The sequence below is a fragment of the Trachymyrmex cornetzi genome, unplaced genomic scaffold, assembly GCF_001594075.2.
Source record: "Trachymyrmex cornetzi isolate Tcor2-1 unplaced genomic scaffold, Tcor1.1 scaffold64, whole genome shotgun sequence".
Lineage (NCBI taxonomy): Eukaryota > Metazoa > Arthropoda > Insecta > Hymenoptera > Formicidae > Trachymyrmex > Trachymyrmex cornetzi.
In genome coordinates this window covers 199,444-218,688 of record NW_017299959.1, presented here as the reverse complement: position 1 = coordinate 218,688, position 19,245 = coordinate 199,444, and the positions used below count along the sequence as shown (strand labels likewise).

Here is a 19,245-nt window from a genome sequence, read left to right as displayed (position 1 = left end):
GACTTAAATCTATTTCATTTTGATTCTGTCATTCATCTGTCGTTAACTTTGTAGGCTCGAGGATTATTCGACTAATAAACAAAAATATATTCTTTAATTTCATTTGTTTAGTATTTTTTACAAATTTTATACCTGCGTCTCTCTCTTCCTAAATGTACCTATTGCGTTTTTAAAGAAAAGTGCAGATTCAGTTGAAAATCAAGTAACGATAAAATTTTACAATTAGCCATGAATTGTCAAATAAACGTCATCAATTTCCTTGCGAATTTAATAAAAGAAATCGAGCGTGTAATAAAATAAATAAATACAATGCATGAATACATGAATGAGTATGTTGGACACTTGGCGACTATTCGAGAAATTTAAAGTTCGTTTCTAGTTCAACTCGATTTTTGTAAAAATGTTGAAATTATTTACGATGCGCAAATTAATAATATATTAAATAAGAACAAAAAGCTTTCGGTATTAGCGATACTATCGCTGAAGAGTCCGGTTTACGACGACCAATTTCAACAGCTCCAGTGGCGCAATTGGTTAGCGCACGGTACTTATAGAGCAGTTTCTCGTGAGCGATGCCGGGGTTGTGAGTTCGAGCCTCACCTGGAGCATTTTTTTTTTTCGTCAATATGCGAATCAATTTGATAGTTCCATAATTTCTCGCGCTTATTATTACCTCTATCAATTATATTAATTATTAAACAATAATCAACATTAAACTGTACAATAATTTCAACACATAATGAGCATAATTTGTTACGACGTAATAAATTATACTGTGTATAATTTATAATGTAATCGAATATTAATTTTAGTGTTAAATATTATTTTAGTATTAAACATTAAATGCGGCAAAATTTATATTAATATATCAAATGTTTCTAAATAATTAATAATAATGTATGAAATATTTCCACAATGAAAATTATTCAAAAATTATACCTTCAAGAATTCATTACAAGATTTTCGATGATTTTGAGATATAAAATAAATGTAGGATACTAAATAATATACATACATTAAAATATATGTATATTATGTAAGTACATAATAAATTTAATACAATATTGTATTAAATTTTACGTAGGGTACATATATATATATATATATATCTTATCGAGTTAAAGAGATATATACATATATTTAAATGGTATGCATATATATTTCATTATTATCAATGTAAGATATAACACTTAACGATTTTAGAAAAACATTAAGCAGAATATAAAGTGCGCAATATCAGAGATGTCAACTTAGAAATCTGCAAATGGATATGCGACTGTATGCGAGTCACAAAGAGACCTTCTGACCTAAATTGATCGAGATATAATGAACAGTGTGAGAGTGACGACGACAGATCCTGCCGTTATCATTATTAATGGCAGTCGCGTTAAAATCGAGGATGATGTTTTATGCTAAGTACCTAATCGTCAACCAAATCACGAAATGCGGTACCTATTAAATCGTCTGGTGGTCGATGTTCACCGATGTTTGTTCGCCGAGCGGAACAATGACCACCGGGATCCGGTTTTGTAAAGGTGTGCGCTTTAAAAGCGCTTTAAAAGCCTACCCACAGCTTCGCCGATCGTCAGTCGCACCCTGTTATTCTGTATGTCTCAACTATATTATCATTCACAATACAAAATGTGCTCAACGCAGGTGAATCTTGAAAATATCGAATTGTCTAATTTTCAATCCTAAAAGAGAATTTTAAGTTTTTCGAAAATATAAAAACTTTAAATTACATTCAAAAGGAGACTTAAGCTAAACTATTTTTATGCTTAATTCATTATATTATAATTATCAAACTAATTTATCAAACTAATAATTTATCAAATTAATGGGCGATCGTTGCAGATATATCGGTGGTTCCTCTTCATCAGCATGATATCCTCAGAAAGCCTTGCAAACGGATTTGAATCTCGAGACGCGATCTTTGTGAATTTCCATCGCAGACACAATATTTCGAAGGTAGCGATACTTCACGACAACAGTTATTTACCTCCAACTTCGATTCCGGATTTCTCCCTGCCGGAAGTGATCGATAACAGAGCTCGGAACGTAGCGGTCGCGGTAACGGACGAGACCAGAAACTATCCCAACGTGTTGTATCATCTTCCTGAACGGGATTCCTTGCGAATCCCCACGCGCAAGGATCCGTACGACACGAGGTATCCGGGGAGCGACGGGTTGCGAATACCTTTGCATCATCGTCGACCTACTTTCCAACAAGGCAAACACTCTCAACAGACCACAACGCAGACTCCTCCTCCTCCTCCTCCTCCTTTCGGTGAAACATCACCATCCTTCGTAAACCGCGTTAGCGTTGAGGAGATGTCCTGTCAGAACACGAGAGACGAATTGTTCTTCAGGTAATGAAATTCAAGAGGATTTTAACTTTTTTTTTTACTGCATTTATAAGTTAATCTTTGCCACATTTTTCAAATCTTAAATAAACATTTTTACACTAAGCAGACTAAACAATTCTATCGATCACATACATTTAATTTTAATTTTGATAATTAAATTTAATATATAACTAAATTAAATTAATTTTAATGAGATGGATATTTTGAATTTGATAATCAATATGTATACATACGTATAATAATTTCACGCACATATCACACAATCCATAATCATAGAGCATCCATCAAAGTGAAGAATTCAGTTCCACCGGTGATAGATAACATGATGGGTGATGCTTGTCGGGCAATAGCAGTCAGGGACTCTTATCGCATTAGTTTTGAGAAAGACCAAGTCTGGAATTGCGGGGTTGTTGATTGTTCAACGGATGACAACCAATCATACTGCCTCGATCTGAGATTCCCCGTGATCTCCGGTCTACGACTGAAGGACGACCACAGGGTGACGTTGCGATGTAAGACCCAGAACAGAATCGCATATCATACGAGGCAGATCAGCGTGAAGACTTTAGAAGCGTAAGACGCGTCATTTGTCTTCTGACAAAAAGTAGCAAAAATAAACATCCGTCTGGCAAGGAAAACGAATTATTCAGATACATTATGTATCCCCCATAGGAAAGCGAGGAACATACCAGGCGTGCTAAACGGCGGTGCTGAAAATGCTCTGAATATTGACGTTGGATTATTCAGGAAGACTTACGGCTCAAAAAACATTTTCGACACGAAAATACAATCGGGCGGCACGGTCGTCTTAGGCGAAGAGATTTTGTTACGCGTATTAGTCAACGGCAACGACAGTAAGCGCTTTAGTACTGAACGGTGACAGTACATTTTTATTTCTTTAGTAAGACGAATGGCGTACCTGGGACATCGACATTACTTCATGTAACATACGATTCGCTAAATCGATAATTTCACCTCACAAAGAGTAAGACATACAAGAGATACGTATAAAGAGAAATCAGTCACACAATCCTATTAAATTGACATAAAATTAATCTCAAGCAAAAGTTGATTAATTATATAATTAAGATCGCAAATTAAGATTATATAATTAAGATCGTGTTAACTATATAATTATTTATAATTATACTAATTAAATATGAGAATAGATTTAAACAATGAACATTAATTATCTAGGCAATCTTAATTATTTAAATTTTCATTTTTTATCCTTTCTGTTCAAAGACTGGCGACACTCAAAAATCGGCCAAGTGACAATGCATTACATAAAGGAGCGACAGCGGCAGAAGATCGTTAACAGTCTGTTGATCCTCGACAAGGACGGTTGCTTAAATCCAGACGTGCACGAGATTTGTCCTCGCGAGCAATATGCAATGTCACCGTTAGAGAGCTACCTAATTTTCCAGGCGTTCATGTTTGAGGGCATGAAAGAGACCGACGAGATTTTCCTCACTGTGAAGGCCATGGCATGCGTAGAATCTATGGACTGTATTCTGAACTGTCCCGGCAGTCACATTAGACGTGCCAGAAGTGTCTTGGATCGAAACAATACTGTCGAGTGGCAGGATGACATTGTTCTGCGAGTGATTCTTCCAAAATATGAAACACGCGCTTTACAAAATTATTATTTAGCAATTCTGTTATCAGCGACTACGTTTCTCGTGTTAATCGCATTGTTATGGATCATCAGAACCTCACTTCGTCAAAGGATAGCAAAATCCTAAATAATCTTAAATACTTAATTTACTTATAAATCTCTATGATTATATATAAAATTTCAAACTGTATATAGGTGTATATTGAATAAACGAGTTATTGTACACATTCGGTTAATGGTGTCTCGTTAATCTAAATGTAAATTGTCGCGGTTCTATAAGAGGCTTAGGTGAAGATTACGTGTTGGCCATTATCGATATTTTGGTCTTATGAAACGCGATTCGGCATCTCCCACGCATCCAGCTCGGAGCACAGCTTCAATCCAACTGCAAACAATGCGAAAGACGCGAATATACTCTTCACAAACGGATCCCTGCTCAAAGTATACACCATACAAGCCAGAGAGCACGTGCATACGTCCTCGAAGTAGCTGAAACCTTTCGTCAGATAATAATGATCTACGACTCGCTGCCGCATCTTCAATTTGCGCATAATGCGTTCTGCAATACAAACGAATCTCGATTTGCAGAAACATAAACTGATATATATATATGGGAAATATATATAAATATCTCCAGAAAAGAAGATCAATACAATACGGAAGACAAGTATCGAGTTTTTTTCCTGAAGATAAGCAAATTGCTTGCCTTTCTGCTCTTTTACTAAAGGACATGTCTCCTCGCAAGCATCTTCTACGACTGCAGGTTTACGCGAGACAATCTGCTCTGCTAGCCTCGAGTTCTCGGGAGCTCGTTTCACAGATACTTCTTCTCTAATCGGTCGTTCTTCAGGCATTGCGGTCACTGCTTCTCGTTCCCTCGGTGGTCTGACAGGTCTTTCGCGATCGATTTTCTCATACAAGGTGGCCGCATTCCTGGAAATTTCAGTACGCACCGCCCTCGGCTCCTCTGGAATTTCCCTCGCTATTACGGCGGGTAGAAACTCCTGCAATTCCTCGTCGATATATTGCTCATAGTCAGTTTTGCCCTCTTCTTCTTCGTCATATTCCATGGGCTCCTCTGGCACTAAAATTATCATTCAAAGTTACCATCAGTCAAATTTCTCTGCAAGTCATATTTCAATAATTATTCTTAATTACAGTGCTCTTCTAATTCCCGCGACGGTTCCAATTCAATTTTTGGTCCTGGCGCCTGTTCAATTTCGTTTTTGATAATCTCAGGTTTCTCAATTGGAACTTTCTTTGTAGGTTCTTCTGCGATTCCTTCCACGATTAAGTCTTTCTCTTCAACGAAATCAATTTTTTCATCATTACGATCTGCTATCCTTTCTATCGGACTGACAGTTTTCTTTTGAACAATCACAGGTTTTTGGTCTATTTTTTCTTCTTCTGTAATCAAATTGATTTTTTTTTCATCGCGATCTATTTCTTCTGTCGGAATAATAATTTCTTTCTGGATAATTTCTTCAACAAGATCAATTTTCTCTTTATAACGATCTATCTCTTCTTTTATTGGAATGACAGTTTCTTCTGGAATGATTGTAGGTTTTTTGATTGATTCCTCTTTTTCCAAATCAATTTTTTCTTCAGTATCATTAACTCCCTTTTCTGTTGGGATAACAGTTGGTTCTGTAACGATCGGAAACTCCGGGAAAACCACTAGTTTTGCTTTGATGTCCTTTAACTCTTCAGATCGTACATCATTGATGGGTACATGTGCTGTCTCGATTACATGTTTTGGTTTATCTCGTATAGCTCTCGAATTAATATCCGACGGAAGTCGCGGTTCCACATCATTCCTCTTCCGCGGAAAAATCCCGTCCGTCACATTAGGTAATTCCTCGACTTATTTTGTGAAGATAGAAACGTTTACGCAAAACGTATTAATTATGCGTTTTTAAAATATCAACATTTATTAATAATGCGTTCAAAGACGTCTTATAAAGAGACATACTTGCGATACGGAGCTGTTCCCTGACTTTGGGACAAGTTACGGGACATCGGTTTTTTATAGAGTTATTACAGGACATTTAGAATGTATATTTCGCGCTTCCGTAGATTACATATTTATATATAAGACACATTCATTATTTCACAATTTCGCAAAAATAGCGAAATGTGATCTCTAAACAACTTTTATTATCTATATTTAACATTGTTAATATCCTGCTTTCATCTTTTGTTGAGGTTGACATGCCAATTTCATCTATATCTAAGTTATCTAAAGTTCGCAATAATTTACATTTTACGTCGATTCGTATCTGTATTCGCTTGATAAACTCGTAGAACGCTTAACGTGCAAACGATGAATTCATCTGAAAGTGTCCCGGATTACTTAAATAAAAATATATTTCCGATTTTATTAAATGCAATGGAGGAAATGTTACTTGAAGCTGATCGTCGAAATGCATTAGAAGTATAATGTTGCATCAGATATCGCGTGTATTTTTAGAATCAATAAATACAAACAATATCTTGAAAAAAAAATTACTATACTTTATAGACACATAAATGCTCCTTCAATGGATTGGATTATCTTGCCGAGATTCTTTGGAATCGAAACTCGCGACATCCGAGTAGATTGTGCACTTGGCAAGGCGTATTTAACATACCACAATTCAAGCTATGGCTAAAGTTGCAGTAAGAAGAAAACATATCCCGGGTTTTAAAAATTATATTTTATTTTACACCTTTTTTTAGTCCCAGGCCAATTTATCCAAAATCGTGGTTGTGGACTAAAGAGGAGGCCGCTTTACATATACAGAGATATGTTCGTGGTTGGCTTGTAAGAAAAAAAACGGATGTTCAGGAGATGCGTCAGTTTTGGAAGGTATTGGTATAGCTAAGGAATTGAAAAATAAATAATTGAAAAATAAATAATGGTTCTTGCATAAATTGTAGATCATTCGTGCAGAAAAAATGGACGCTCCCGAATTTAATTATACATCCAATGAAATGAAACTTTGAGAATCGGATTGTTTTCTTTTTACGTTTCTCCCTAAAGTAATTTATTGCTTCTCTCTTCAGAAATAATTTATAAAATATTTATTCTTAACAACTATATATATTAACATTAAATGTAAAACCTCACGGGGCTGCTGTCTCTTCTGGCTTTGGGAAAAATGGACTAGACTCGTCCACCTTAAAGTTCAGTTTCACCGTTGGGGTTTCACCTTCCTCAGCTGTTCTGTAATTCTTAAGATCTGTTGCTGTGAGATTATACCGAAGATTTAATTTTGGTTCTGCGGACACCTCGATGCCTTTTGCCTTCATCTGATTTATTATCAACTGTGAGAATAATGGTGGAAGGTTCGTTGTCTTGGGTAGGATTCTCTTCTCCACTACCTTTGTGTTATTAAGAAATATATGCTCCTGATCCTTAGGAATCAGCATGTAATCTGCCTTGTAAGTCGAGCTGTCCAGTTGTATTGGTTTCGAGCTTTTGTTGCCACGAAAGACTTTCTCAACTAACACCATAACTTTGCGGTTGGTCTGAAGCAATGCAACTACGTTAGAAGATGCAACACAAATTAGAATTATCTAGTATATTGCATGCTTTCCAGTAAGAGATACAGATGACGCGAGAAGTCTGTTCCTTATCGAAGTACTCTCCAAACTGGTGCATATAAATTGAAGTAAAAGAAATATATTATAATTTGATTCAGTCCAACTTACATGTACTATGTGTACCAGTTCAGAGAGTTCTTTGATAAAAAACAGACTTAATGTGACACAATAAATCATTATATTTTTTATTGTCAAATTTTATTGATTGCCATATTAAATAAAAATGAAATGATTACTGTTACATTGTCTCTCTTGCTGGAAAGATCAACCATCATTTTCAGCACTTACATAGGGTCGGTCGGGTAAGGGCATCCCAGCGACCTTCAGTATTTTCATGTAACAAGGTTCGGGATACCTCTGAAAGCGATTCCTTATCACGAGTCTGCCAACGCCAAAGTTCTTCAGGTTTGCCACGATTTCCCATAAGGGCTTTCCCTTGAAATCCGTCGTGCGACCGATGAACTTTATAGGCATTGTGTATAGTTGACCGGTAAACGACTGCTGGATTCACTGTTCTGACTCTACAAATTTTCCTCCTGCTGATTAATTCTGTGTACCGAGTTGCTGTCCCGATTCTTTCTTAATGTCGTCCTCGATTATCTGTGAGACGTGACATCGAGATCAACGTCTACTTTATGAAAACTATGCGTATTTCGTATAACGATGAACAGTGTTTTGAGATTACGATTGCAAGTTGCAAGAGAGGTTATAGAGTGGATACTTTTTAATTCTGATGGAAGATGGTAGATGGCGGCACAAGTATCGAAATTGTTTTCGGGCGTTTTCGGACGCGGTCGGCGCAGTTCGGAGTGACGATCTCGCCGGTTCAAATTTAATGCGACGATATCGCGAGCAATGCGCGTAATACCGATTATGAGAGGTGAGCTGATGGCTTTTCCAATGATAAAATGTTCGAAAAGTATCAAGAAAGACATCCGAAAGGCATCCTGATCTTTCAGGTATCCTATAAAGATGTAAATAGATCTACACATCCTCTCGTGTTCGAAAATATCCGAAATTCGCTTGAAGCGCAATTCTTCGAAAACCGTTGCAAAATGGCGGAAATTAGCCGATCGCGACTTTACTCGAACGAAATTTTCTTTCTCTCAGGAAAGTATCTTTAAGAAAATGTCGAGATATATCGCCTGTCGCGTTTAAATCGCTATTGTCATCGTTTTCTCTTTTCGTCTGATATATATTCAAATATTTGTTCTTACAACAAAAATTCGATTGCAGATCGCGCGCAAATTCCAAGCGATTCTCACACTTCTCGACTGATCATAGGTCTGTTCACATTGCACGAAATCCCCAGATATTTTTGCACTTAAAATGAGAAAGATATATATTTGGCTTTGAAAAGAGAAAAAGCGAAGATGCCGAGTGCAAAAAGTGCGAGCAACGCGAATAGACCTCATAATTATGCGGCGTCGGGGCAGAGAAACGGTCATGGAGTACAGAGAGAGGTATATGTGTGTGTAAGTTATTTATTAAACTGATAAATATAATATATAAGCTGTTGCAAAGAAAATGCATTACTCGACGATCCGAACGCTCGAATCAGACTTCGCGAATTGCGTGCCGTGTATCGCTAGCCGGTGCGCAAATGGCGCCGAGGTCGCATGATTTTGGCGCGCGATCAAGGAACTGCGTTCCACTTGATGTTCCTAACGCTCTTGGAATTATTTGATACTTGTCAAGTGTTAAACAAGGGCCGCATTCAGCAGAAAATGCTTTGCAACTGTTGCAAAGTTCTTAATATGTATATAAGTTCTAATTATTTTCATTTAGACACATCTAGATCCAGTGAGAAATTGAGGCAAGACTAATCATATTAAAGATTTTTACAAGAGTCGCAAAGCTATTTTTTTCTGCTGAACGCAGTGAAGGACAAATACTCGCGAGTGTTATGTGAGCGCCAAGTGGAACACATTCCTAGAGATCTATATACAATAAATTAGACATTTTTTAATAACAAAAAAAAGAGAAAAACTAATTGATGACACAAAAACGAGCAATAATCAAATAAATAGTTTTTCGTTTTGAATCAGCCGTTTCCAAGTGAAATTCGCTCATACGTAAATAAATATGATAGAATATAAACCGTTTTAATATATAAATATATTATATATAAATATGTCTTTCTCTATATATGTACGAAATTAAAATATTGTGAACCATCGTCACCGATTTTTCCAAACGATTGTCTAATTTTGAAGAAATGAAACTTTGCCATGTCTTTTTTTATGTCAAATACGACTTGATTCGAATTTTCTCTTATCAGTAATTCACAGATCCGACAATCTGGTGAATCCAGTCGAGATAGTGTGAGACGCGTGTGTAGACGCCAGGCACGTTTCGTTGGCCGCAACCGATGCCCCAGGAGACGACGCCAGCCAACTGCCAGTGGCCCTGACGCTCGCAGACCATGGGACCGCCGCCATCGCCCTTGCAGGCATCCTTGCCCTCCTCGCCGCCGGCGCAGATGAAGCCCGGATGAAGCGTGAAGCTGTGTCCTAGCCGCGTTTGCCTCATCTGCTGCTCACACACATGGTTGCTGACGACAGGTAGGTTTACCTCTTTCAACAAGTTAGAATACTTGGAGCGATCGTCGAAAGCATCCTTGCCCCATCCGGTGGTCCAGCACCTGCCATACATTACGTTAAGTTTCAATTAAAGCGCACCGCGTTTAGAAGCGAGAGTTCGTTCGAAAAGATTTTCGTTTTACGATTACCTATTTGATTCTTAATAACAGAGATTTTTTAAAAATATAATAGAATATAATTTGTTATTTATATCAATTTTTCTTAAACATCTGCTGCTTCTTCTCGCGCGTATATGAGGCAATATTAAAGATTTACAAAAAATAAGAGATAATTAATGTTATTGCTACGTTTTTTAATAATATTAGGCTTTAAACTTTAAAACTTGTTAAATTCTGGAAATTATACTAAGAATATTATAGCATTGTAATAGCCATATAGGCTTAAAGATATAAAATATTCTATCAAGAAACACGTTTTAGGTATATATGTATATTATATGTATCTCAAATTATTTCATGCTATAAGTATTTATCTACAAAATTTTTTGTCGCTGTACTAACATTAATTATTTTTCTCTGGGGAAATACTTGATATCAATATATGAGAATTATAAGAATTGAAATTCATTAATCTTGAATTTAGAAGAAATTCTCGCTACACGCATTAATGAGAAATTTTTTAAATAATTTTTTTCACCATAATCTCTTCCGTTTTATAAATTATGGAGAGTACGCACCTTGTTCCAATAAAGTCGTCGTATTTATTTGGTAAACAGGCTGGACTAATGTGAGGGTTCTTTGAGAAATCGACGTCATGATCCAGCGTCAGAATAGCGATGTCATTGGCAAGAGTGCCAGCGTAGTACTCAGGGTGCACGAAGACATTCACGACGTCGCGTTCGATGTAGGGGTAGAACTCGACATCGTGATTCACATCCCATTCGCCTAATCGTGCGCGAAGATCACGAGGGGCATGGGTTTTGATGCAATGAGCAGCAGTAATGATATGTCGGGACGAGATCAAAGTACCTCCGCAAACGTAGACACTTTCCGTGGTGATCTTCTTTAGAATAGCTACGTGCCACGGGTATTCACCTAAATTAAGAACGATTTAATATAGCAATAATTATTTAATATTGCTATGTAATGAAATATTATATAATTAAAATTATAATGCATATGTGTGAAAAATATCTCAAATAATATCATATTGTTAAGCAGTGAAAATGCATATGAAATTATATATCAATATTTAAAATTTAAAGCATATTAAAAATTAATGTTTGAAAAATTTAATATTGCAGTAGTAATATTAAATTCGCGATAATGATAATTGATCTCTACATTCAGGAACGTTTTATTAAAATACATATACGCATTTATTAATTTGCGATCGATAAGCAATAATATCAGTTAAATGTTTGCTATTCTTGAAATTACAACAAAAGAAGGAGAGTTATGTTTATATTTTATGTTTTCTACCTTAATATTCCCAGAGAGGCGCGAGGATTTATCCAAAACGTGTCTAATTCAAATTGACAGTATCCTTTTCTATAAATGCTATTCATTTAGTAAATTGTATTAGGAGTCGCGTACCGAATTCAGATTCTCCGTCGACGTAGATTGGGGTCTTGATACGGCCATTGATGCCCTGTGCGTTTCTAACTCCGCATTGACCGTGTTTCACTCCTATTATCTGCGATCTTGGGCAGCAGACGTGATAAGAATTGCAAGCTGGACGTCCATATCGTCTCTGCGAATAGAAAGGGATCGGTCAATTGATTTCGTCCCGACATACCTACGACGAGTTCTACTTATCGTGTTCTCGACTTCTATCTGTACTATACACCGCTGCTCAGTTTGACAGTCTCGCGTTTCGTAAGTTCGCAGAGTCGGTATCACCGTGATCGTCATCCTGAGTCATCCGCTGACGGCCTCAGCCGCTTTACAGCGGCTCTACAACCTCGTTATTACAACGGTTAAGTCTGTTCAGCAGAGCGAGCAGACCAACCAACCGTATCCTTACCTCCGATGTCGTTTCGTTAAACGCCGTCGTGTCGCGTCTCCTTCTGTTTGAGAAGGTAATCTTCCCGCTCTTCTGTCGTTCGTTGCCGGTCAGTCCTTCCGGCGAAACCTTCGATAAATCCTTTGTCAAGAATTGTCTACCTTTCGTCGTTGACGCGTTTCTCGCACGAGCGTTTCTATAGTAATTATCCTGATAATCATCCGAATAATCGTAGTCATCGTAATCGTCGTTATCGTCTTTATATAAGTAGGAAGGATAGTATTGTCCGCTGTGAGGTTTGTAATAGATCGGTTCATGATGATGAATATTGTGCGATGGATAGAACGGCGGTCTGGACGGATAATGATAGATCGGTCTCTCGTGATGCATGTGATAATGAGGAGCGTAAACGCCGTAATGTCCGTCGTAATGACCGCCATAATGACCACCGTAATGACCGCCGTATAGTCCATATTTCTTGTGAGCCAGGAGATGGCCTAGCTTGTGAATAAGTCCTGGATTGGGCGTTACATGAAGGTTCACGTAAGGCTTGATGATCTTCTCGCCGTACTCGTCTTTGGTGACCTGCACCGCTACGAGCGGATTCACAGCGACCGGACCTAGATTTATGCCCTGTCCGCCAACCAGCCCGTAGCCCGGGGTATACCCCGGGGTTCCCAGGGGATAACCAGGGTGGGGCGCGATTGGACCGACACCACCGGTTTGCGGTAGGCCGAAACTGACGCCCCAAGTCGGCTTCACGTTCAATTTCGAGGAGTCCAGATTGCCGGTTCCTACCGTCAGTCTCTGCAACGAGAGAGACGAACAAATTCACGTAGAACCGAAGTCTATTTCTTTTCCTCTCTTTTTCATCCCGATTCCGTTTTTTTTATTTTTTTATTTTTTTTTCGGGAGAATTAACACGTTGATTATAAGTCAAAACTTTCTCGTCACTTTTCCTCGTACTCGCTCTCGCGTTTTATTAAAATTCATTTGACCCAGATCACACGATGTCCTCCATTACGACGGCATCTAATCTATCGTTTCTAGTACGGATGTTTAATTGTGTGATTGCGTTGTCTAGGACAAACAGACTGACTGAGAGTGTCAAACTGAGCGACACGTGTTACAGAACAATGGCGCTAAATATTTCTTACAAGTAGCATACATTTTACACGTCCGATTTAATTTAATCAATACACGAGTCGAGCTTCCGATGCGAATAATTTTGATTAATTTATAATCTAAATTTTAATCTCTGATCTAAAATATCTAAATAACGGTCGAAATTTGATAATTTATACATCGATTGCCACATCGTCCGCTCGGAACTCGCAAGAAAAGCAAGAGAAACAGTTTGTGTCAACTTACTTCTTGTATCACCTGCTCGTCGTCCTTCTTGGTAACGTGCTTGACATCCCTGCTGCTTCGCTTCGTAACTTCTGTTTTCTCCGTCTGCTCGTTTTTCGTTTGCACGATCTGCTCGGTCTCGTTCGCTCCCTTGGGCACCCTTACGACAGTCATTGTGCCGTTTCCGTCGGTGATTACTACCTCGTCAGTTTCGGCCTCGATACCCTTGTCGAGATTGCGCGGATCGATCGCCAAGTAGAGATCGTCTTTACGGCCTACGTGATTGGATATCAAGCATTGATCGTATGGTACGCATATGCAATCGTCGTACGACGAGGAATCGAAACTGTTGTCGGCACCGTTATTGAACGAATAATCACCGGGGGAACCACCATTCTCCAAGATCTGACTGGAGACAAATTGTCCACCGGGAGTAAACTGTTTGCTGTTTGGTTTCACGTAAGTGGGGTAACGATCGGCATAACCTTTCACGGACGAGGAAGAGACCGACGGGTTGTCATTGTTGCTCGTGGGCGTTTTGATGTTAAACGTTTTCTTGTAATCTTCGAAATCATTGATCAAGCTGCCATAAGTACCGCCGTTTCCATAACCATAATTGCCGATGCCACCGAATGGAGGAGATGATGCGCCTACGGCAGGATTGTGCGCCACGGTGCCATCGGCATCTCCATGATGATAATGATGATGAACGTGTTGCTGAACACCTGCGGCAGTCGGTTGATGGAGAACCACCTGCTTCTTATCGATAAATTTATCCTCGAAATCGGACTCGCTGGGTTCGTATATGGGTTTGGACCCTAATGGGAGAGGCAGACCGGGTTTCTTGTATCCAGGATAAGGCCCGACAAACGGAGGCGGAGGTCTACCGAACGTCGGTCCGGGTCCAGGAAAAACATGGGGTCCCAACGAAGAACCAAAATTAGGAAATGGTATCGGTTTCGCTGGACCATAAGGTCGTTTTACGGGTATGGCTGGAAGTGGACGGCCTACTGGCTTGATGGTCACCGGTTGAGCATAGATAACATCGTGGGGATGAATATCGCGGTGTGGAGAATAGTAAGGTCGTCGTTCTTCCACCTCCTCGCACTGTATAAAATAATTAATACACTTTTATAAATATGGTTTGAATCTCGTAAAAGTCATAATTTAATATATAAAATATAATATTTGAATTCTCAAGACTTTAATGGGTGCCTTCCAACAAGAGACATAATAGGGTACTTTCTATATATATATATATATATATATATATATATATATATATATATACACGATGTTTGCAGAGAATTAAACAGGAAAGTTTTGGAACGTTAATTATACTCATATTAATAATACTTATAAAAGCGATACACGCGCGCATACAAGCGCGTAGTTCTTAAGCGTTTATAACTTTCAAATTTCTCAAAGCAGAAAAGAAATTTAAAATACTAATTATATTTCTAGTAATTAAAAAATTTAATCGACTTAGAAAACTGTACTTACGCTGATCAAACTGAGAGAGCAAAGCTTGTCCTTGATGAAACTACGTGCGAGCGTATCATTGTCGAGCTGCAGAGCATTTTTTATTTTAGGATCAGAATAAATTTCATTATATTCTTCAAGATTGCGACCTTGCCGATTAGATACGATAATATTATCGATCACAGAATCAATCTGTAATTGAATATATAAACATATTCGTACATTTATTAACTATTATATTTCTTTAAAGTGATCACACACTCTAAATATGAAATATATACTTTACTTTGTACAAAAATTTACAAAAATTTATGTTTCTGACTTTAATTAGCTTTGTAACATTTAACTCAAATCAAATATTTTGCAATAACGATAAAATCCTTACTGATTGTTGACCAACGACGTTGGCCACTCCACTGCCACTCGATTGAATATTCGCATTGTAAAGCAGCGGTTGTTGCGTCTCTTTCTGTTGTGAGGTATTAGGGTTGTCGAACGTGACGAAATCACGCTGATCACGCATTTCTTGTTTTTCATTTGAGGCTTGGTTCCACGGCTGCCATTGTTGCGAAGAGTCACTCGTCTCCTCGTACACTTGAGTACCAAATACTTCTCTCGCTATTGCCAAGCAAGCTATCAGGACGAATTTCGTCCTCATCCTGCAACAAAAGATAAAAAGATCAACTTTATATCTGTCTTTGTGATCAATAAATAAATTATTTTCTTTAACTTTTGATCTTATCATAATTTATAATTTTGATCAAAAATATTTGATCTAGTATTAAAATTGATTTTTTCTCACATATTTTTCAATTTTTCAAATATTATATTATAATATATTACGTATTATATATAATTTAATTTAATATAATTATTTTCATTATTTTTTGATTATTGTTTTCTCTCCATTATTTTAATTTAATCCTTGACGCGAAGCGCTTGATTTTCTTCTCAATCGATCTCTCGAGTATCTCTTGACAATTTCTCTGTAAGTACCGAGCGCGGATCCACGTGAAAGTGCATCTCACCTTTCTCCATTCAGTTTATTGTTCGCAACGATTGTGGAACGACTACCATGGATCGAAATTAGGTCAAAATCGATGGAAAAAAAGATACATATTTATTTGACCTTCAGTAGTAATTTATACAATTTAAAAATTTTCAATGTCTTTGTTTACTCGAGAAAGCAAAGTTTTTATTGCTCACCACATTGTTACTCATCCACGTATAAATACCGGTTTTAGGTAACGGTACCAGCTAAGGCTGTCTTGTATGAAAACGTATACAGACGTGTAATTAAACTAAGGAGAGACTAACGAAAGCGAGAGGAAGTTGGGTGAAAGTCGTTTGTCCGGTTCGTATAATGTGATGTCTCTCGCCGAGCACATCTCATATTATTTTATTTCTTCCGAAATCGCTTCGTCAACACGGGGAAAGTAATTGCATAACGAATGCGGTGTGACGTCCACTGGGGCGGAGTGATTTAAATTTCAAATTAAGTAAAGTATTTCCATACGCAATCTAACATTTGTGATAGAGCATTTTTAAAGTGACTAATACGCTGACTTTAGAGACTAGAATCACTATATTTGGCAAAGGTATACATAACACGTCACGACGCGTCTTTTATTTACCACCTACGACAGTGAAAGTGGTTACGTGTCGTATACGTACAAATAATTTCAATATTTTACTTTCCACTTGCCTTAACATCTCGTTAAATCGCAAATTCACGTTGATATTCTATGACATTTGTGCATCGTAGCTTCCTCTATGATGTCCAAGTTGCAAGTAATGTAACCAGCTTTATATTCTCTTAATCATCCTCCACAACTTCTTACACTAAATCAATTATCTCGAAGTAGGTCGACAATAGAAAAACAATTAAGTCGTCCCAAATCACTCGACTTATTAAAAATTTTATGGCTATTTAAATTTTTAGCATCTCTATGTTTATTATTTAAAATTAAATCATCGAATTCATTCTCCTTCTATTTCAGTTTTTTTTTTTTGGAAATGAGAAAAACAAAATTTACAAAACACAAGAAATGCCTGAATTTCCAAGTAAAACGCCATTTAAAGGTTCTATGCATTATTTCTGCTTTATACAAATTATATAAACTAGTTATTCAAATAGAAACTGATCAGGATCCAAGTAGCTTCTCTTAAATATTCACGGCACAGTAATTCGTCTTTAGCATCACAATAGTGGGTCGGATATTATGCTTGACAAATCGCGAATCTGAATAAGGACGAAACGGAGGCGGTATTTAAAGAGGAGAAAGTTTTTATACACGTATATTCTACGATAGAGCGACACACGTAGGTTTCACTCCTAATTTCAATAAAGTATTTTATATGATACATATATCTGCATGTTTATAAGAAATATATTGGAAAAATCTCAATTTTCCAATTATTAAACAAATAACGATAAACGTATGCAAATATTATATTGCTTCGGCCAATCGGTAATCAATAAAAATACTCCTTGCCGTGATTACTCTTTGTCGACGAACGCAAAAAAATATTTACCCCTCTGAAAAAAATAGGATCTCTAATGGATTAGACAATAAGTCTATCAATCTATAATATGATTAAACATGAAATCCCACATCTTTTTCATTTGGTTTGTAGTTAAAAGCACGTCATCATTACTTTGAAAATGACTATTTAACACTATTTATTATGAAGAATTATCTGTATAATTATTTCACTCGTTATATACGTCCCGATCCTCTTTTACCTCTATAATAATAATTATAATTCTAATTTTGTAGCTAATAAAGAAAATTATTAATATTAATGTTGATACATGGAAATTGTATTATTTGTATCTTAACTTTGTTTTTCTCTAAAATTGCATAGATACTTTTGTAATTGTTAATTATATCTTCATCCATACATTTAAAAAAAATTTTTACATAAAATTACCATTGTAACTTGTAACAACAAAGAAAGTACTCTTTTATAAATTATAAAAAATCATTAATTATTTAAAAACATACCTGACCGTTTATCTTCAGATGCACCAGCGATAAATTATTTTTCTCGCTCCGCTACCGCGTCTTATACTCGGACTCTCGCTCTCTATCGGAACTTTCTCCCTGCACGATGCCGTGGTCTGTGCTTTTACCGAAGTCGTCGACGAATCTTATATAGAAGGCGTCCCTTTCGGGGATGCTGGACCCGTCACGTGAACCACCGGTGGGGTAGATCCGTGAGTCATCGACGACGGGCGAACATCCGTCTTCGTGACGCTTCTTCTGGCACATCGTAAAAAAGCAAATCGGAAAAAAGTGTAATTCGAACAACGTAACGCGTACCTTGGATGTGTCAGACTCATCTTTTCGTCGCATGAATACGAAAAGTCGCATCTCCCGCCATTTTTCTCTTCTTACTATATCAACATTTTATTTTTCGATTTACACACATTGAGAAACGATACATTGGATATATATGCACCGGAAATTGTATGTTATATTATACCTGCTGTTCTCTCGATAGCATTTAGAATATTTATTTTATCGGAAAAATACAAAAAATACAATAAATTCCATGCGGTACGATTGAAATTTACATTGTGACTTGGAGAGAAATTTACGCTGAATCCATTAATCCTGTATTGTGAAAGAATAACACACAATGAAATATTTAATATGATTTCTACTAAGCATATATCTTAATTCAACATTTGGAATATTTGTATGATTAAAATTTCTATTAATTCTGAATGAAAAGTCTGTCACGTTAAATCATACAAATTATAATAATATACGTACTTGAATGTTTCATGTGACGATTCATTGTATTCAAAATCATTTAATATTTATAATACCGAAATATACAACAAGAATCGAGTGAAGATATTTCCGATCACTTTTATGCAACTTCTAATTGAAGAATGAAATGTATAAATATAAAAAACAATACTAGTTTTAATATTCCCTACATAAATTAATTTAAATTTGTTTCGAAAACAAAGAGACGGCCGCGAATGTAAAAGGCCATCAGGTACGAAGAAGTCAACTCGCATGGTCTTTCGTATAATTGGTTTGCCACACACTTCCTGGAGAACATCAAGTGGGTTTTTCTTGTAGAGCTGGTATTATGTAAGAGACTGGAACATGTATATACGAATACAAATGCAGAACTGTTGTCGTTTATTATTTAATGAATATTTGGTGAATGAATTATACCCAGGGATGGGAAGTAACTCGTTACTTGTAACGAAGTTACAGTTAGAGTTACTTTTTTTCAGTAACTGTAACTTAACTTCGTTACTTTCTTTCCATCT

General features: G+C 36.8%; 5 protein-coding genes and 1 non-coding gene across 11 annotated transcripts; 3 read left to right on the top strand and 3 right to left on the bottom strand.

Moving 5' to 3' along the window:
* Nucleotides 1-266: 266 nt before the first annotated feature.
* On the top strand, nt 267-4,129 carry LOC108766910 (uncharacterized). 4 transcript variants are annotated; one of them, XM_018516467.1, is made up of 6 exons: nt 267-533; nt 1,204-1,606; nt 1,855-2,369; nt 2,643-2,939; nt 3,039-3,220; nt 3,612-4,129. In XM_018516467.1, the coding sequence occupies exons 2-6, from the start codon at nt 1,475-1,477 to the stop codon at nt 4,109-4,111; spliced, it is 1,626 nt and encodes a 541-aa protein (XP_018371969.1). In that variant the 5' UTR covers nt 267-533; nt 1,204-1,474; the 3' UTR covers nt 4,112-4,129. The 4 variants fall into 4 exon arrangements, with proteins under 4 accessions (XP_018371969.1, XP_018371968.1, XP_018371971.1 ...); XM_018516466.1 differs by having other exon boundaries at nt 267-544; XM_018516469.1 differs by lacking the exon at nt 1,204-1,606 and having other exon boundaries at nt 275-367.
* TRNAI-UAU (transfer RNA isoleucine (anticodon UAU)) lies at nt 516-608 on the top strand. Its single transcript is given in 2 exon segments — nt 516-553; nt 573-608. It is a non-coding gene; the product is annotated as a tRNA-Ile (tRNA).
* A 33-nt stretch (nt 4,130-4,162) lies between the features above and the next one.
* LOC108766911 (titin) lies at nt 4,163-6,230 on the bottom strand. 2 transcript variants are annotated; one of them, XM_018516470.1, is made up of 4 exons: nt 5,957-6,230; nt 5,144-5,847; nt 4,691-5,072; nt 4,163-4,543 (listed from the first exon to the last, which is right to left on the bottom strand). In XM_018516470.1, the coding sequence occupies exons 1-4, from the start codon at nt 6,030-6,032 to the stop codon at nt 4,311-4,313; spliced, it is 1,395 nt and encodes a 464-aa protein (XP_018371972.1). In that variant the 5' UTR covers nt 6,033-6,230; the 3' UTR covers nt 4,163-4,310. The 2 variants fall into 2 exon arrangements, with proteins under 2 accessions (XP_018371972.1, XP_018371973.1); XM_018516471.1 differs by having other exon boundaries at nt 4,691-5,068; nt 5,143-5,847; nt 5,957-6,229.
* A 41-nt stretch (nt 6,231-6,271) lies between these two features.
* On the top strand, nt 6,272-6,862 carry LOC108766913 (IQ domain-containing protein K). Its single transcript, XM_018516473.1, has 3 exons — nt 6,272-6,418; nt 6,506-6,642; nt 6,703-6,862. Exons 1-3 carry the CDS (start codon nt 6,308-6,310, stop codon nt 6,842-6,844), a joined length of 390 nt encoding a protein of 129 aa, XP_018371975.1. The 5' UTR covers nt 6,272-6,307; the 3' UTR covers nt 6,845-6,862.
* Nucleotides 6,863-6,885: 23 nt separating this feature from the next.
* Nucleotides 6,886-8,495, bottom strand: mRpS34 (mitochondrial ribosomal protein S34). The gene is made up of 2 exons (XM_018516472.1): nt 7,858-8,495; nt 6,886-7,494 (listed from the first exon to the last, which is right to left on the bottom strand). Exons 1-2 carry the CDS (start codon nt 8,041-8,043, stop codon nt 7,090-7,092), a joined length of 591 nt encoding a protein of 196 aa, XP_018371974.1. The 5' UTR covers nt 8,044-8,495; the 3' UTR covers nt 6,886-7,089.
* A 1,212-nt stretch (nt 8,496-9,707) lies between these two features.
* On the bottom strand, nt 9,708-18,062 carry LOC108766909 (uncharacterized). Of its 2 annotated transcripts, none has more exons than XM_018516464.1 (8): nt 17,957-18,062; nt 15,334-15,607; nt 14,970-15,140; nt 13,488-14,573; nt 12,138-12,923; nt 11,708-11,864; nt 10,849-11,206; nt 9,708-10,213 (listed from the first exon to the last, which is right to left on the bottom strand). In XM_018516464.1, the coding sequence occupies exons 2-8, from the start codon at nt 15,604-15,606 to the stop codon at nt 9,847-9,849; spliced, it is 3,198 nt and encodes a 1,065-aa protein (XP_018371966.1). In that variant the 5' UTR covers nt 15,607; nt 17,957-18,062; the 3' UTR covers nt 9,708-9,846. The 2 variants fall into 2 exon arrangements, with proteins under 2 accessions (XP_018371966.1, XP_018371967.1); XM_018516465.1 differs by having other exon boundaries at nt 14,970-15,035.
* Nucleotides 18,063-19,245: the final 1,183 nt, after the last annotated feature.

Coding starts and splice junctions, on each gene's coding strand:
- LOC108766910 (XM_018516467.1), top strand. CDS start 1,475: ATGTTCACCGATGTTTGTTCGCCGAGCGGAACAATGACCACCGGGATC. Junction 1,607..1,854: donor CAGTCGCACCCTGTTATTCT/GTATGTCTCAAC, acceptor CGATCGTTGCAG/ATATATCGGTGGTTCCTCTT. Junction 2,370..2,642: donor AGAGACGAATTGTTCTTCAG/GTAATGAAATTC, acceptor CCATAATCATAG/AGCATCCATCAAAGTGAAGA.
- LOC108766911 (XM_018516470.1), bottom strand. CDS start 6,032: ATGTCCTGTAATAACTCTATAAAAAACCGATGTCCCGTAACTTGTCCC. Junction 5,848..5,956: donor GGAACAGCTCCGTATCGCAA/GTATGTCTCTTT, acceptor TCACAAAATAAG/TCGAGGAATTACCTAATGTG. Junction 5,073..5,143: donor CGCGGGAATTAGAAGAGCAC/TGTAATTAAGAA, acceptor TGAATGATAATT/TTAGTGCCAGAGGAGCCCAT.
- LOC108766913 (XM_018516473.1), top strand. CDS start 6,308: ATGAATTCATCTGAAAGTGTCCCGGATTACTTAAATAAAAATATATTT. Junction 6,419..6,505: donor ATCGTCGAAATGCATTAGAA/GTATAATGTTGC, acceptor TATACTTTATAG/ACACATAAATGCTCCTTCAA. Junction 6,643..6,702: donor AAGCTATGGCTAAAGTTGCA/GTAAGAAGAAAA, acceptor ACCTTTTTTTAG/TCCCAGGCCAATTTATCCAA.
- mRpS34 (XM_018516472.1), bottom strand. CDS start 8,043: ATGCCTATAAAGTTCATCGGTCGCACGACGGATTTCAAGGGAAAGCCC. Junction 7,495..7,857: donor CCTTACCCGACCGACCCTAT/GTAAGTGCTGAA, acceptor GCATTGCTTCAG/ACCAACCGCAAAGTTATGGT.
- LOC108766909 (XM_018516464.1), bottom strand. CDS start 15,606: ATGAGGACGAAATTCGTCCTGATAGCTTGCTTGGCAATAGCGAGAGAA. Junction 11,865..12,137: donor TTAACGAAACGACATCGGAG/GTAAGGATACGG, acceptor TTCTATTCGCAG/AGACGATATGGACGTCCAGC. Junction 10,214..10,848: donor GACGACTTTATTGGAACAAG/GTGCGTACTCTC, acceptor AATGTATGGCAG/GTGCTGGACCACCGGATGGG.